Genomic DNA, 17,603 nt, shown 5'->3' with positions numbered 1-17,603 from the left:
AAAATACATATTTAAAATACCCACTGTTTTAAATGGATTCTATTCTTTTTCTCACTAACCTAAGTGTAAATATCAAGAATGTTTAGAGTTTCAAACATTTACATCATTACAAATAGTTTGTCTACAACCTCATACATTTCTGTATTTCAGGATTGTTGTTGATTTTTATTTTTCTCTATAAATGTTGGCTTCTCTTCTAAGGATTAGAGGAGCATTATTTGAGAGTCCCTGCCTTAAATGTAATTTAGAGTTGTGCAATGTCAAACCCACTGACAGATTTAGAGATTAATTTCTAGACCTCTTCTGGTGCTCGAGAAGCTCCTTAAGGTTTTGAAAATGGCAAAAATATTGACTCCCTACCACTAAAGGTTACCTGTATCCACATTCACCCTAATGCAAAAGGAGAGTTTAAGTGTGGTAAATATCAACATTGTTTGTTGTTTTGCTTTATGGAAAAACCTGTGCATAGAAAAAAATAAGGCAACTGCCAGAATAAGAAATAGTTTACCTCCAGAAGAACAGCTTATACACCTGTGTTTTCCTCTTTTCATTCAGCAAGTATAACATCACTGTTATTACATTAATATTATTCACATAGAAAAAAAAGTTCAGCAGCTTTAAATGGTCATGTCTTAAGGTCAGGTTCCTAAAAAGCACACCGTGAACCAAAGATTTAAATGTTAGCATTTTGCAAAAGGAAGGATTTGAGTATGATTTATAAGCTACTCAGATTGTATTAAGAATTGGTAGAAAAAATTTTTTAAATATTTTGACCGAGATACCTTTCCAAATAAGTGTTTTGCTACATTTTGAAGTCAGTGCATTTTCAGGGATATTTAATCCACATGTTTCAGTGAGGCTACATATAAATCATCCAAATGTTATTTTATTACAGCTATGTGATGTCTAAAATGCTTTTGTGCTTTTAAAAATAGTCGTTATATTTTTTTTCTAGAAAGCAGCAGGTAAGTTGCCAAGAGTAAACAAATAGAAAAGGTTTGAGTTCAGTTTGAAATGCTTATCCTATTATTTTTGATTGGGTTCTGAACTTGGCAGCACACATTCCCCGTTCGTGCCTACAGGGCAAAGTAAAAACAATCTGAACACTGTATTTCCCAATTGGTTCATTGACATTTGAGAATAATGTAGTACAGATAGAACCAGCATGCTTGGCAGGTGAGTGATACTTAACATGACCTTGGAAAGTTACTTCCCACCAGTTTGCAGAAGTTCACGGCCTGGAACAACATTGTACATTTTACAAAACACGGGTTACGACAGACAGCCATCGAGGGATACATGCTGGGGATTTATCTATTTTTCTCATGTATCTTTAGGTGGAATGGTTGAAAAATGAAGACATAATTGATCCTGTTGAAGATCGGAATTTTTATATTACTATTGATCACAACCTCATCATAAAGCAGGCCCGCCTCTCTGATACTGCAAATTATACCTGTGTTGCCAAAAACATTGTTGCCAAGAGGAAAAGCACAACTGCCACTGTCATAGTCTACGGTGAGTGACCCTTCAGGGTTTTAGTCTAGTTCCTGTCTAACTGCAGTTTCTCATTGGCATCAGTGTCTTGACTCAAGCCAGAAGCCCTTTTTAAAAATCTCATTTTATTTTAGACAGAGTCTTGCTCCGTCACCCAGGCTGGAGTACAATGGCATGACCATAGCTCACTGTAACCTTGACCTCCTGAGCTCAAGGGATCCTCCCACTTCAGCCTCCCCTCAGTAGCTGGTACAGGCATGCACCACCATGCTGGGTTCTAGAAGCCCCTTTTCAATCTCCATCACTACTTGCTTGCTGCTTTTCACAGGGCCAGTGAGGTTTAATTGCTTCCCTGCTACTCATATGAAAGGACAGACTCAGACATTCTCAGCCCTTTGTCAGTCAGCTTCTCGGGAAGCAAAGGAAGCCTCCCTGAGTGCCTGCTGCTTCTGTAAGCCCTCTTCTCTCCAGAACCTGCACCACCAAGATCTAGATTGAGTTCTAAAGATGAATATGCCTTGTTCAGCCTGCTGATGTTTCTATGAATCTGGCCTTGGTCGTATCATTACAAACCCTTAGAAAGCAGGAGCTGACCTATTTGCAAAATACATCAGCACAGTTTTAGCTACTTACAACTCATTCTGCTCACTCCATCAGAAGTGTGCAGAGTGAAGATACTGCCTTACCTAGCCAGGTGGCCCTAATCCTAACAACATGGTAAAGTCCAACAAAGCGACTTCTTAGGAAGCTTCCTCTCATGCCCTGGTCCTTTCTAAGCCAGTTCATCTCTAAACCTATCAATTCTCTGGAAGTGCAAAGCAATTTCATGCCCCATTTTGATGTGGCAAATATGCTTTTATTTCTCTAAATGATTTAGGACTCAGTTATTTTTTAGTCATTTCATGAGTAGCTTCATCTCCCCAGCTAAGGTTAAACTCTTTGGTAGACTAGATTGGTCTGTATATTTACATATTTCTCACAATGTTAGACATCGAATAGTTCCTTATATTGATGCTTGACTGTCTCCAAGGAAACCAAACAACCTGGGAAGTATTTTGAGATTATGCTACCTCCAGAATGATATGCTCATGCCTCACCACTTCCTAGAACATAATAAAGATTTTCATCACTGTTTTAGTGTTAAAATCCATGGGCCTTGGTGTCTTATTGACTGAAGGAGGGACAGCCACTAGCAAGTATGTGGCTCATGGTACAGTCAGTCGTGTGTCACTTAATGATGGGGACACATTCTGAGAAATGCATTATTACATGATTTCATCATTGTGTGAACATCGTAGAATGTATTCACACAAAGATGATATAGTCTACTGCATGCCTGGGATCGATGGTATAGCCTGTTACTCCTAGGCTGCAAACCCGTATACCATGTTACTATACAGAATACTATAGGGAATTGTAACAAAATGGTAAGTATTTGTATATCTAAACATAGAAAAGGTAATATAAAAATAAGATATCAAAGATACAAAAGAAAAAGTACACCTGTATAGGGCACTTAACCATGAATGGAGCTTGTGGGCCTGGAGGTTGCTCTGGGTGAGTCAATGAGTAAGCGGTGAGTGAATACGAAAGTTTAGGACATTACTCTACACTGCTGTAGACTTTATAAATGCTACACATAGGCTATACTACATTTGTAGAAAAAGTAAAGTAATACACAATGTTACAACAGCTATGAGGTTATTAGGTGATAGGAATTTCTCAGCTCCATTGTAACCTTATGGAACAAACCATTGCTGTATATGAAGTCTGTCCTTGACTGAAACGTTGCAAGTACATGATATGACTGAAGGGGTTAAGAATATGGCACCCCAAAATATGCCACTTGGTATGTTGACTATTTTCTACATTAAAGGTCCCTGAGAAACGCAGGTGCAAGATCACTCTGGTAATCCTTCTGACTCTTAAAAGCAGGAGATGAGATTTTCAAATGAAAGATGCCTTCCCTATACTAGAAGGAAAGTAACATATCAAGGACAGGAAGTTGAGACCAAGGGAAAGTTAAGATCCAGAGAATTCTGTATCGATCTTATTAAAATAACTCTCAATCTTCTTTTAGCCTTACCACATAATTTAGTCACATTTTCCCAACTTACTACTCTTTGTCCAGTTCAGTATATAAGCATTCGACTGCATCTTTGGGTCTTAATTTTCTTATGACATGTAAAAGTTCTATGAAATAAATTTGCATGTTTTTCTTCTGTTGATTTGTATTACATCAATGTAATTATTAGGCCCAGCTGAAAACATCCTGAAAAAGTGAAAGTAAAATTTTGCCTACCCCACAGTACCATTAAGATGGATGTGTGTTTGAGAAGAGAAACCGCTATGCTCTTCCAAAAAAATGTAGTGCTGCTTTAAAAATGTCATTTTAATTACAAGAAAGATATATAAAATTTTTTGATCCTCTGATTCCTCAGAGGTTTAATTTCCTAGTCTAGATAATGGCTGTGTTGAATTGTACACAATGGCCTTTCTTAAATCACAATAAAATAATAAAATGTTTTCTTCTTTTTTAGTCTCATTTTAAGCTGCCTGAAACACTTGATTAACATTTGAAATGCAAGAAAGAAATGGGGCACAATCACAGTATGTGCCAGTCATAAATAACTAATGAAGGCAGACTGTATATAGTTGTATTAGATAGATGTTTAATGAACATGCAGATCTCTCCCTATGTATATTATGCTTTCAATATCCATAAATACAATGAATGTGTTGTCTTTAGGAAGGATCAAACACAAGTAACTTAGTAGTTAGAACTGAGAAAACATCTCTGAACTAGGGTCAGGAATCCTGGGTCATGGGAGTATTTCTGTCACTAACTGATCTTCAGAGGGATTTTTAACCAGGATTCTCTGAGCCCTTGCCTCGTTCTTTGTAAAGTGAAAGAATAAACCTAGGATCTTCAAAGACTTTTTCATCCCTGATCATTTCTCATTAAAATCCTAGCAGAACAGTATATGTATCCTAAACCCCAAATATCAGCTTGCCAGTATGCTAGTTAACAGTTTATACAGACAAGTCCATCACAGGGAATTTTGTAAACTTGAGCAAGTTAAGTTGCTTTTTGGAACACTAACTGAAACCCTACCTATCCACCATCTGCTTGTCCTTTGCATAACCTCCTAAAATAACTTGTCCAAGCCTCATAGGTTGGACTCACCAGACATTCATAGAAAACATATGTATCTAACCAGTATTTCATATTTAGAGAGTATTTTGTACATTTTTTGTTAATGCAATTTTTAGCTTGCAAATATACATCCACTAGAGAACATTTGGAAAACAGAAAAGGTCAAAGAAGGAAATACCTATACCTATAATCCTGTCACCCAGAGATAATATTAAACAAAAATTATGTGTGTACTATTGGTATATTCTTTTTTTTGAGACAGGGTTTCACTCTGTAGCTCAGGCTGGGGTGCAGTGGCACAATCTTGGCTCCCTGCAACCTCTGTCTCCTGGGCTCAAATGATCCCCTCCTCAGCCTCCCAAGTACCTGCGACTACAGGCATGTGCCACCACACCTGGCTAATTTTTGTTTTTTTTGTAAAGATGAGGTCTCACTATATTGCCCAGACGAGTCTCAAACTCCTGGACTCAAGTGATCTGCCCGTCTTGGCATCCAAAAATACTGAGATTATAGGCATGAGGCGCTGTACCTGGCCTATACTAGTATTTTCTATATATTGTTTTATATATATATATATATATATATATGTAATTTTTTATAATTATAATTAAAATATGTAAATATTAAGTACTATATACATACTACATAAAAATTATACATATATAATTATGTGTAATGTATCCATTTAGAGACAGGATCTCACTGTGTTGCCCAGGCTGGAGTGTAGTGATGTAATCATAGCTCACTGCAGCCTCTACTCCTGGGCTTAAAGGATCCTCCTGCCTCAGCCTCCTGAGTAACTGGGACTATATACATACGCCAACTTAACCAGCTAATTTTTTAATTTTTGTGGAGATAGGATGTTGCTATGTTCCCCAGACTGATCTTGAACTCCTGGGCTCCAGCAACCCTCTCTGCTTGGGTTACAAGAGGGTGCCACTTCACTCAGCCTCATGTATTATGAAATAGCCTCTACAGTATCATTTTTAATGGCTGTCCAGGAGTCCATCACATGAACATATAAGGCTGGCTTTGCCATTTTCCTGTTTTTCAACATTATAGTTGTTTCCAATTATTAATCTTTATATAAAATAAAGTTGCTGTGAAAAATACATTTCTGTCTATAAATATTAATGATTACTCCCTATTTGATAGGTTTCTAGAAAACAAAATGTTGGGCAAATAATATGCACATATAAGGTTTGCGTTACTTGAATGACTAATACACTTATTTAGTATTAGGATGTAGATGCATATACTGGTTGCATCATATTTTAACTACAAGCAAATTTTTGTTAGAAGTTGTTTAATTATAAAAATTTCATAGACTCACATTATTGAAGTATTAAAAAAGTACACATCAAAGTATTTTCTAAAGAGACCTGCAGAAGTGAATAGTGTGCAGTGTTAGGGTATAGGTTTTATAATCACATATGCTGACAGCTCATCATACATGACAATTGGCCTTCATACACAAAATATGTGTTTATTTCAAAATCAACTAATTGCCAAGTAACTCAAATTGCCATTCAGTTTGTTTACAACTCCAATACTATAAGATTTTATTTTTTAACCAGGTTCACTGGTTTGTGCAACCGAATAAAATCCTTAAAAGGTTGTAAAGTTTACCTATGCTTAAGAAAATCAATCATCTGGTTGTTTTTCTTTTTGAAAAAGAAGGTAAATGATTTGATTCTGTTCCCATGCTATAGCTTCACTTGCAGGCTTGTCATAGAGATGTAAACATTTATTATTTGAGATGAGCTGTCAAAAGTAGTTTTGGAGCTTGACTAGGTAAGGAGATATGTATATTTTTTAAGAACACTGGCCAAGGAAAAGAGAACACAGTCCAATTTGTTTTTCTGAGTAGGTAAGTAAATGTTGGTAAATAATATTTTTTCTTCATCTGTACAATAAAACTTTGGATAAAATGATAACCGTGGTCTCTTCTGGCTGTAAAATTTTGGATTTTTGTAATGGTCACTTGAAAAATAACTTTGGTTACATATTGTGTCTGTTTTATGTGTCCATGTGTGTCGTGCGTGCACACACGTTTAATCCATTTTCTACTGTTTGCCTCCTTTCAGTTAACGGTGGCTGGTCCACCTGGACAGAGTGGTCTGTGTGTAATAGCCGCTGTGGACGAGGGTATCAGAAACGTACAAGGACTTGTACCAACCCGGCACCACTCAATGGGGGTGCCTTCTGTGAAGGACAGAGTGTGCAGAAAATAACCTGTACTACATTATGCCCAGGTAAATAAACCAGTCCTCTCATTCCAAATATCTCCCATTATTCAAGAAACATGTTTTTAGAGAATAGATAGAGTCTTTATTCTTGATCCGAATGTGTGATAAACATTATTTAAATCTGTCCTACATTCAATGTTTACATTGCTGTAAAATCACAGATTTTCCTCCAAAAGAATACTTAACATTGTTACCAAAACATGCAAAATTGTACAAAACGGGAGATTAAACACTACTGTATATGATCCCTTTATATTATTCAACAAAACTGCTGGAGCCAAGACTGCAGATTTTATAATTCAAGAGATTTGAATGGCACTGAAATCCACACATTTTAGGAATAACAGTCTTTGGTCTTCAGAAAAACATGGAAATTAATTGGCACTGAAATTTAGAAAATGTTTTAGACTGAAATATTTTATATTTGGTGTCAGTTTCTGGTCAAGGGAAAATATAACATTTGAAATGAATTATAAGGAAGGCAAAGTTTTGTGACACAGGGGATAATGGATTCTGAAACTAAAATGCAGTCAGTTCTTTATTATCTGTAAATGTTGGTCATCTATTTTTTTGAGTTATTTGCAGTGGTACCTATGGCAAGATTGCATCTCTCTACCTCTTACCATCTTTCTGTACTATCTCATACTGGTACCAACTCTTATCCATAGGTAAATCGAAGATAATATTTGCCAAAAGCAAAAACAAAACTTATTAAAATGCTTAATTACAAAATATAGTCAAAGCTAAGCTAAAATTATTTTGAAATAATCCATAAATTTACTGTGTTCATTGGAGTAGCTATTGTGTTTTCAGTTTTGATGTTTAGATGCACAGCCACCTCCTCCTTTTGCTTAATTTAGTCCCGTTTATCCTTTAATAGAACCTTTCTCAGAGATGGGCTGGAGAAATGAACTGGAGAGATATACATAATCTACACTTTACATTCCCAAGTGTTAATTTCCAAGTATCAGAACAGTCTCCCACAGTGAACCCTTTGAGCTTAGCTGGACTTAAAATTTCAAATTTTATTCTGTAGGTGCTGACTCCCACAATTAAAAATGCACTGATCAATTTGAGTTGAAATAACAATATGGTGGCGGTGTTTTGGTATACTCAATTGGTGTAGGTCAAAGCAAATGTTTTTGCTCTGAGTAGTTGGGACTTGCTTATAGCCAGTTCTGTATAACTAAAATATTAATGCTTTTCTTATTTTTCATATACGTATATTTATAGCCATATACACATTATACATGATATATTTACATAATAATTTGAATATGAAATCATGTAGATCTCAAACTATGTAGACTATTAAAATTGATATCATTTTTATCAATATATAGGTATAAAAGATTATGTTCAATAAATGATATTTAGCATTGTTTTAATTGAATCCTTGATAATCATTATTTTAGGGAAAATTAATATTTTTAAACTCTTATTTCAATATTTTTTTCCTATTTTTGTGAGAAACTTAAAAATCTGCATTTTAAAGTATGACTGAAATTTACTATATCCTTTTTCAAACTGGGATTTAAGTTGTGTGTTTTTTAAAGTAGAGATATCTGATTTCATTATCCTTAAAATTGCTGACAAGGCAGCCACCAAAATTAGAAAGAAAGTAAATCGGTTCTAAGTGATGGAATCATAACAAATATTAGGAACTTACCTAAATATTTTTTAATAAAAATAGAGACACAAACATCATCAAATAATGGAATAATCAAATAATAAACGAAAAATAGTCTTTTCATGAAAACATTACAGAAGGCTTCAGCAGAATCAAGTAGCCTAGATAAAAATAGTAAAATAAGAAGACTATATAAAACATAGATGAGAGAGAAGAGGTAACTATACCAGCTGGATGAATGAATGGAAGGTTGGAGAGATTTCTTCTCCAATGTACCAACCTCTTCTCTGAATTCCCACACAAGCTTGCTTTCACTGTCCACATGGCACTAGGAATAAAGGAGTCTTGGATCCAAAGAGAGCCCCCTAATTTTCTTTTCAACCATCGCCTCCCAGGTTCAAGTGATTCTTCTGCCTCAGCCTCCCAAGTAGCTGGGACTACAGGTGCAAGCCACCATGCCCTACTAATTTTTTGTATTTTAGTAGAGACAGGGTTTCACCATGTTGCCCAGACTGGTCTCGAATCCTGAGCTCAGGCAGTCAGGTGGGTACCATGGCCTCCCAAAGTGCTAGGATTACAGGCGTGAGCCACCGCGCCCAGCCCGAGCCCCACTAATTTTCAATACAAAACCCAGAAGCTCCCCCATTAATAGGAAAAGGGAAACTACCTTGACCTGCTTTTACATAGCTCCTGGTGACAGCTTTGGCTTTTGTATGTCTCATTCAGCCTCCCTTGGCTTGGTCAGGGAGGAAACACTCATACATTCTAGGAAAAGCTTACAAAACCCAAATGATGCAGAAGTGCAATTTCCAGCAATTGAAATGAATACAGTGCTTTTCAGCAGGGCATGCTTTTTCTTGTTTTGTTTCTTGTATTATACTTGAGCTCTGCTCCATCCCTTAAGCAGCTGCCTCTCCCTCTGACCTGCTGGTGCATTTTTTCATGGCAGTGGATGGCAGGTGGACATCATGGAGCAAGTGGTCTACTTGTGGAACTGAGTGTACCCACTGGCGCAGGAGGGAGTGTACTGCACCAGCCCCCAAGAATGGAGGCAAGGACTGTGACGGCCTGGTCTTGCAATCCAAGAACTGCACTGATGGACTTTGCATGCAGAGTAAGTCAATTTAAGCAAATTGCAGACACTGAGGGGGGTGGAGATGGAACCATTTGGATTTTTTTAAGGGAGCATTAGAAATAAAGAATTATTTGAACAACAACAACAAAAAAGCAATAATATAGCAGTATTCTAGCTTGCTCTCAAAATTGGAAACAGCTAATTTTCCAGGAACCTGAATGAATAGTAACTATGTCCACTTAACAGATAGCATCCAGTATTGCTTTTTCATGAGCAAGGGGTGATTCAATTACTTATATGGAGGGGAATCATTAGTTAGTTTTATCAGAAAGCACAAAAGGGCACTCTGAATTCCTCATAGGGTCAATACAAGACTTCTAAAATGTAAGCTGTTTATTCTTGATTCATGGCAGGTACCTAACCAAAATGTCCATGGAATGTAAAATATATGTAAAAATAACAAACATTTCTGGAGGTAGATTTACTAACTTAGAACAAATGTTTAATGAGAACATCTTCACAAACTCTTGAAAATTCTGGGTTTGTATTAGAAATTATAATGTGGGTATGATTTAGTTTATTTAAAGGAAATAGATATTAATAAAGCATAAATTTTTAAAATAAGTGTAGAAGATTGGCTCAGGAATGTAACGGGTGCTACAAGCTAGATATTCTCCATTTTTCATGTCTTTGTTCCTTAGATTTTGTTAATTAGGTGGTAATTTGATTTCCATACTTGCAAACTCTTGCCCCTTTATTGAGGAGCCCTTGGATGTACACAATTTACCATCTCTTTTTATGACCATAAATTGAGGTATTAAGAATTATTCTGAAATCATACCTATTCAGATTAACGGATCAAACAATGTGCTATCTTTGGAGCTGAACTAATGGTGGTCTAGTGTTGACATTTCTCATAACACATTACACATTGCTAGCAGAATACGAGCAGCTGAAGGTATTTGTGCAAAGGTATTTATATTTGTTATTTAAGAATAAAATATTTTGTTTTTACCACACTTAGAAAATTCTGTTGACTTTTCAGAGTCTATACACACAGGAACCTTTAAAAAGAAATCTTACTTAAAATACAAATAAATAATTATGTTGCTCACACAGAATTAAAATCCAATAGGCCTCTTATTTTTATGTTCAGGGCACATTGCATTCCTCAAGAACGGGCTACTGCCGAGTGTACAAAGTACAGCTCCTGGTAGTGATGTGGGGCTTGCCACTGTGAATCTCGCAAGTTTGCACCAGAAATGCATGAATGAAAATCGGTTTTGCCAATCATTTATCCAGAGGTACAGAGTTTGAGTTGAGGATGAAAATAACAACATACCACATACAAGTTAGTCTTTTTAACATTTTTTCACTTGGTATTTTTCCTTTTCTGTAGAACAAACTGATTCGTGTGATTGCAAAGTAGCAATATTTGGAGTTTTTCCTCTTTGTCTTTCACATTCTCTCTCAATATACTATTTCAATCTTGGGAGATTTAATACCTACTGCTTCTATTGCACATAGTTAGAAATCCTCAGAACAACCTGTCTAATGAAGAATGCAATGCCACAAGACAGAACCTTTTATTAGTAATAGAAAAATGACACATTTTAAATTATGACAAATACAAACATGACATATTCAAACTAAGACTTTCATGACATAGCAACCCCTTAACTTCTAGATCATTTCTTATAGCATTCATAGAATGTTTTCCTTTTGATTAGATATTTGCCAGTAATGATGGCCTGAAGTGTGTGTTGTGTGTGTGTACAGACAGGGAAGAGGAATGAGGCTACAGGAGGGTTTTGTTAGTTTTGTGTTTGTTTTTATTTATTTGTTTCATCACGTCACTTGTTTAATGGAAACATTTTGCTGTTTGGGTTAAAACCATTTCATTTAAAAGCTATTTATTTCTGCAGCTTTGATTTGCTATAGTAACAATCCCTACTAAGTCAATAAACTCTTTCATCTGTTTTCCTGTATCTACTCTAGTCCAACAGAGAATTGTAGTCTAGACCACTATTGATTTCCTCAGTGATAAAAACCAGAGATATTCTGCACTGTGTAATTATAGTATTGTAGAGTGAAAGCTACAGTTTCTGTTTACCAGTTAGCTTGGTATTTCTGGGACAGTATTACTGTCAAAGTCTTGCAAAGAAATTATACTGTTTGGCCATTATTTTGGAAAACAAAGGCTTCTAATAGCGAAACTGCAAAGTTTGCAAGAGGGACAAGGTCAATGTTAAGAAAAAGAATGGGAATAGAAAACTTAGACAGAAAATTGCCATCAGCAATTAGGATTATTTAATACTTATTTCCTTTGGGAGAATTAGTGTCTGGAATGCATTAATAAATAGTCCTCTGATTATATTGCAATGTTATCTCAAAATAAAGCTAGTCTATTTTCAGTAAACCAGCTAAGAACTACAACCTCTGAATCTATTCAAAATTGTATACAAATAATTCTGACATAAATGTAGGTATACTACCAGATAGGAGAAATTCAGAGTTCATAATGGATTTGAGTAGGATTCAGAGTTACCTAGATAGTGTAGTACAATATTTTTTCAAAAACTAAGTTGGTACTCAGAGGAATACAATGAGAAATATATAGATAATATTACTGTTGATGTTTATTTATTTGTTCAAAACAAATTCAGATACATTTCTCCATTAAGCACGTAATACAAACAGCTTTGATTGAAAATATGTTGAAATGTTAGATAAAATGTTGCAGACTTTATAGAGACATACATGTGCATGCAGAAAGAGGGATTAAAAGAGGTCCAAAATAAAGAAGATAGAGAAATCCTCAAATGCCACAAACGAAGCTGTAACTCCAAGCTAGAGAGGTAACTGTGTGAGTGAAAACCAAAATAACCAGGATGGGGATTGGACATGGACATAGGTTCTAGGGACTGGAAGTCAGGGTTTCAGTTTTGGCACAGGGGCAGAAGTCCTGGCTTTGTGAGACCTAGACTTGGGAGTAGGAACCCTAAAGAAAGCTGAAACTCACAAGTGGCTGACCTACATCACAAGCAACAACTAGAATATTTTTGCCCACCAGCCCAGAGAAGACATAGGAAAAGTCATGGTAGGAAAAGGGAAATGAAGACTTCATTTAAATAAAACCTGTAGTAAAACTATAACCTCACCCAGCTCTGGTATGGAATCTGAGATACTGTGATGGAAGCAAAACACAAAAGATGTATAAGCTTCTAGGACACCAGCAGAGCAAACACTATTCTCTAGGTTTCCTTCCATAATGTGAGTTCATTAGTCTATGACAAAAATAGGGCAGGCTTGTCCATAAGCTTACAATACAAAGTTTCCCATCACTCATGAAAGTAGTAAACTTGTAAGGAAAAGTCAGCAATAATAAATGAGTTAGCATTCTACTAACATGAACTCATAGAGCAATCTGAAGGAAACTAAAAGTAAATGTAAAAACAAACATTTATTCCTTATATTGTTACAAGGAATATAAGCACAAATGAAATAACAGAATATTGTTTAAAAGACAAACTTGGAGAAACAAACAAATGGAATGTCTAGAGAAGAAGGCCTAATGATTGAAATTTAAAACTCGTTGGAAGATGAAAAATCAGATTGGATAAAGCTGAAGAGAGGCTGGGCACAGCAGCTCACGCCTGTAATCCCAGCACTTTGGGAGGCCGAGGTGGGCAGATCACCTGAGGTCAGGAGTTCTAGACCAGCCTGGCCAACATGGTTGAAACCCCGTCTCTACTAAAAATATAAAAATTAGCCAGGCGTGGTGGCAGGCACCTGTAATTCCAGCTACTCGGGAGGCTGAGGCTGGAGAATCACTTGAACCCAGGATGCAGAGGTTGTAGTGAGTGGAGATTATGCCATTGCACTCAAGCCTGGGTGACGAGTGATACTCTGTCTCAAAAAAAAAAGAAAAGCTGAAGAGAAAATTAGTAAACTGGAATATAGATTGTAAGAAACTTCCCACGATACAGGGAAGTTTTCTGAATATGTGAGGAAGTGAATATGTAAAAGGGAGGCTAAAACTCATGGAGGATAGAATGACAAAATCCAACATTTACAGCATAAAAGCAAAATTTAAAAGATTTTCAGATAATCAAGATAAAGAGGGTTTACTACTCATAAACCTTACTGAGTAAACTACTGAAAATGAAAAATTATTTTTTTCTTCAATTTAAAGAACAATTGGTTCTTTAAAATAAGATGAGACCAACTGAGGAGCATTGAAAATAAGATGGAGCTAAATGGTAGACAACATTAACATGGAATATGGGAAGGTGCAAACTAAATTAAAAATTTCCGTTTTCCATATGTGCTCAGAAAAGAATAGTAACACTATTTACGTTAGATGTCACTGATTTCACTGCTGTAGTTAAAATGTGAAGACAGTACAAACATAAAAATTAAATTCAAAATAAAAATTTTAAGGGTAGGAAATTGGCAAAAGAAAAGCCATAGTAAATGAAAACAGTAAATGAAATGGTGGAAATAAAGCTACATATATCAGGGATCATAATGTAAATGAATTAAACTTACCTGTAAAAGGAAATCCAAAATTATAGCCAAAAACTCAGTTTTATTCTATTTATAAGTGAAATACTTCATAATTATAGGAAAAGATTGAAAGTTTAAAAATGGAACTTACACTATTGTTCAGTGTTTATTTTACCATGTCCAATTAATGGCTTTTACTATCTGATTGGGCTATTCTTTATTCAATTCCATTTCCCATTATGCCTAAGTAATATGTGTTAGAGGTCATTTTTGGCCTATTGTTTGAATATAGAGTTTTGTTTATTATGGGCTTTATAGTTTTTAGAATGTTTAATTTTCAACTGAAAAACTAAGTTTTCTAAATTGTTTACAAGTTTGTTAATGTTTGGATTAGACATCTTAGAAATTTATGTCTTTCCTCAAATTTAACACCAATTGAAATTTTTCATGAAAAGGCTTTGAAGGCTACTTATAAAACTAATGAATTTAATGTTAAGCAAATGTGTAGTTAAGTGCAAACTTTTGTATTTTGCTAATAGAATAAAAGTTTTCATGGGGAAGCAATTTGACACTATATGTCAAGAGTTTTGAAGTTATCGTACCCTTTGACCTAATAACCCTACTTGAATGAATAAATTTTAAGTAATTAGTATGAATATCTAAAAATATGTATAGTTAGCCCTCTGTATCAGTGAGTTGCACATCTCTGGATTCAACCAAGTACAGATCAAAAATATTTTTAAAAATCATACAACAATTAAAAATAAATTTTAAAATATAGTAATACAATTTACAGAACATTTAAATTGTATTGGTATTTTAACCAATCTAGAGATGGCTTAAAGTATACATGCGGATGTGCATAGTTACATGCAATTACTATGCCATTTTACATAAGGGACTTGAGCAATCTCCAATTTTGGTTTCGGTAGGGGGAGAGAAGTTCTGGAATCAGTCCTATTCAGATACTGAGGAACATCTGTATGTCACATATGTCTGTATTCTTTGTCATTGTAAAAAATGCAAAACCCAAAAGTATAATATTAGGATAATGGCTAAGGAACACATGATACCTCCATTAAATGGAACATCATATAGCCACAAAAATATTTATGAGGGTTTAACATGCAAAAGCAGAATATGGATTTATATATGCATTTGGTGATAACTGCATAAAGATATGCTTAGTAAAAGATGAATGAGATTTATAAATTTTCTGGGCTAATGAGATTACAAGTAATTTTTTTCTTTTTCTATATGCCTTCTATTCTATACATTATTTATGTTTAGTATTCCATTATATTTATAATAATAAATGACATTTTTAAAGAACCGTTGAGGCTGGGCCATCGCATGGTCTTGGAAACATGGGTCTGTGGATTTAAGATATAGCAATGTCACAGACTGCTCACATTGATACAAATTAGATTACTGAAAAAGTATTTGCATGAAATACTTGTATAAAACCTAGTTGTATAAAACTCTAGTGTTCAGTAGTTACTTACAGCCAGTAAACCAAGTATTTTGAAGACGTGGGGATTTGGAACTGAATTACAGTTTTTCGTTATTTCCCAGTTGCTTATCCTATACGCATCACTCTGTCTAGCAATCGTAATTTAAATTCTCAGACTGTTTGATAAGTTGGATTCCTTATGTGACACTGTGTAATTTCATTTGTGAAATAAGATCATGGTCTGTAAACAATTTCAGAAGCTCTTCTAAATTTTTATACCACTTATACATAGCAGATCATATTGTAAGTGCTGTATAACATATAATACATATGTATTACACTGGATAAAGCCTCACTGGCCCAAAAAAGTAGTTCCTATAGTGGGTCAATGCCTTGGTGCCTTGAAATTAAGACCTGTAAGAAATCAGTGTTATTTCACTAGAATGCATTACTGAAGGGTAATTAGAAGCTAACAGAATCACTTAAGGTCCCAGAAATAACTTGGACATTTGGGCTTTATAAGCACATTTTTTTTTTTTTCAAATCAACATTTTAAAAAGTGGAGTTCTTTGGTATACTAAATGACATGGATTGCATTGAGTAAGAAACATAAGTGACTTGGCATGTTTGTCACTGTTGAAAATAACTGAAAACATATGTCTGATCTAAAAAAAAATTAATAACAAATATCAGCTTTTACTTTCAGAATCAGTATTGGAAGGCCAATTGTACTGTCTGCACATTAAATATTTAGGTTTCTTTATGTCATCCCTAAACTGATGTGAAAGTAGCCAGCCCCTCACACACTTTACAATATATTTTTGAAATAGGCTTTACATTAAATGCTTATGCCGAGAGAGAGAGAGAGAAAGAGACAGACAGACAGACAGACAGACACAGACAGACAGAGGACAGGACACACAGAGAGATACAGAAGAAGCAGAAAGCACTTAAATCTCCAGGGTTGGGTGCAGTGGCTCATGCTTGTAGTCCCAGCACTTTGGGAGGCTGAGGTGGGCAGTTCACCTGAGGTTGGCAGTTCAAGACCAGCCTGGCCAAGATAGTGAAACCCTATCTCTACTAAAAATAGAAAAATTAGCCAGATGTGGTGGCAGGCATCTGTAATCCCAGCTACTCAGGAGGCTGAGGCAGAAGAATCACTTGAACCCAGTGGGCAGATGTTGCAGTGAGCGGAGGTCACGCCACTGCACTCCAGCCTAGGCGACAGAGCAAGGCTCCATCTCAAAAAAAAAAAAAAAAAAAAAAAAAAAAAAAAAAAAAAAAAAACCAAAAAAAAAAAAAAAAAAAAAAAAAAAAAAAAAGCTAAGACAATAATCATATTTACGTTTTAAGTTAAAATACAAAATTGTATTACTAAGACCTGATAACTTTTAACTTTCATAATCTTTATAATGAATTTTTAATAAGATCTATTTGTCAGGGATGGCATATAATATTAAAAGTTTAATCCTTGCTTACTTCTTCCTTTTGAAAATAGCAATTCAAATACTCTATATATCCTGGTCCAGAAATGGTGATTTATATATATTTATCAATATACTAGATTAGATTATTAAGTTATGCAACTATTTCTATAGATTTTAGTTTTTAGTCCCATTGTAAGTTCGGAGTTTCTCATAGGTATTTGTGACAGTTCAAATCTGAACTTAGAATTACCCCTTCTTGCTGAAGACAGTTTATGCCACAGTAGACAAATTTAAAATTGCATTTACTAACAAGACTGCCTGGAATTGTGTCTGCATCAGTGAACTTCCTGACTTTGGGAAATTAAAATGTTAGGCATTCTGCAAAGTTAGCACTTTCAACTCATTAAAAAATTTACATGTCACACAGCTCTTCTATTACTTCTCAGAAGTGCAGAGGAAGCAGCAGAGTTCTGCATGTGTAACTTGCGGTGTGGACACACTGCATACCAGGGCCCTCAGAATCCCAGGTGGATTTATTGTGAGGAAGTAATTTACCTTACAAATAGTCATTACTTGATTTTAGAATTATATGTTTACAACTGCTCA

General features: G+C 35.2%; 1 protein-coding gene across 2 annotated transcripts in view; it reads left to right on the top strand.

The window, feature by feature from the left end:
* Positions 1–17,603, top strand: part of UNC5C (unc-5 netrin receptor C) — a 381,554-nt gene that overhangs the window by 302,290 nt on the left and 61,661 nt on the right. For both annotated transcript variants that reach the window (XM_017542439.2, XM_017542437.2), the window contains exons 5-7: positions 1,338–1,518; positions 6,742–6,909; positions 9,483–9,647. In XM_017542439.2, the coding sequence (XP_017397928.1) occupies positions 1,338–1,518; positions 6,742–6,909; positions 9,483–9,647 (514 nt within the window). The remainder of the gene's footprint in view (positions 1–1,337; positions 1,519–6,741; positions 6,910–9,482; positions 9,648–17,603) is intronic.

This window comes from Cebus imitator, unplaced genomic scaffold (genome assembly GCF_001604975.1).
Source record: "Cebus imitator isolate Cc_AM_T3 unplaced genomic scaffold, Cebus_imitator-1.0 Scaffold144, whole genome shotgun sequence".
Classification (NCBI taxonomy): Eukaryota; Metazoa; Chordata; class Mammalia; order Primates; family Cebidae; genus Cebus; species Cebus imitator.
The sequence above is the reverse complement of the archived record's forward strand: the minus strand, read 5'-3'. Positions and strand labels throughout refer to the sequence as shown.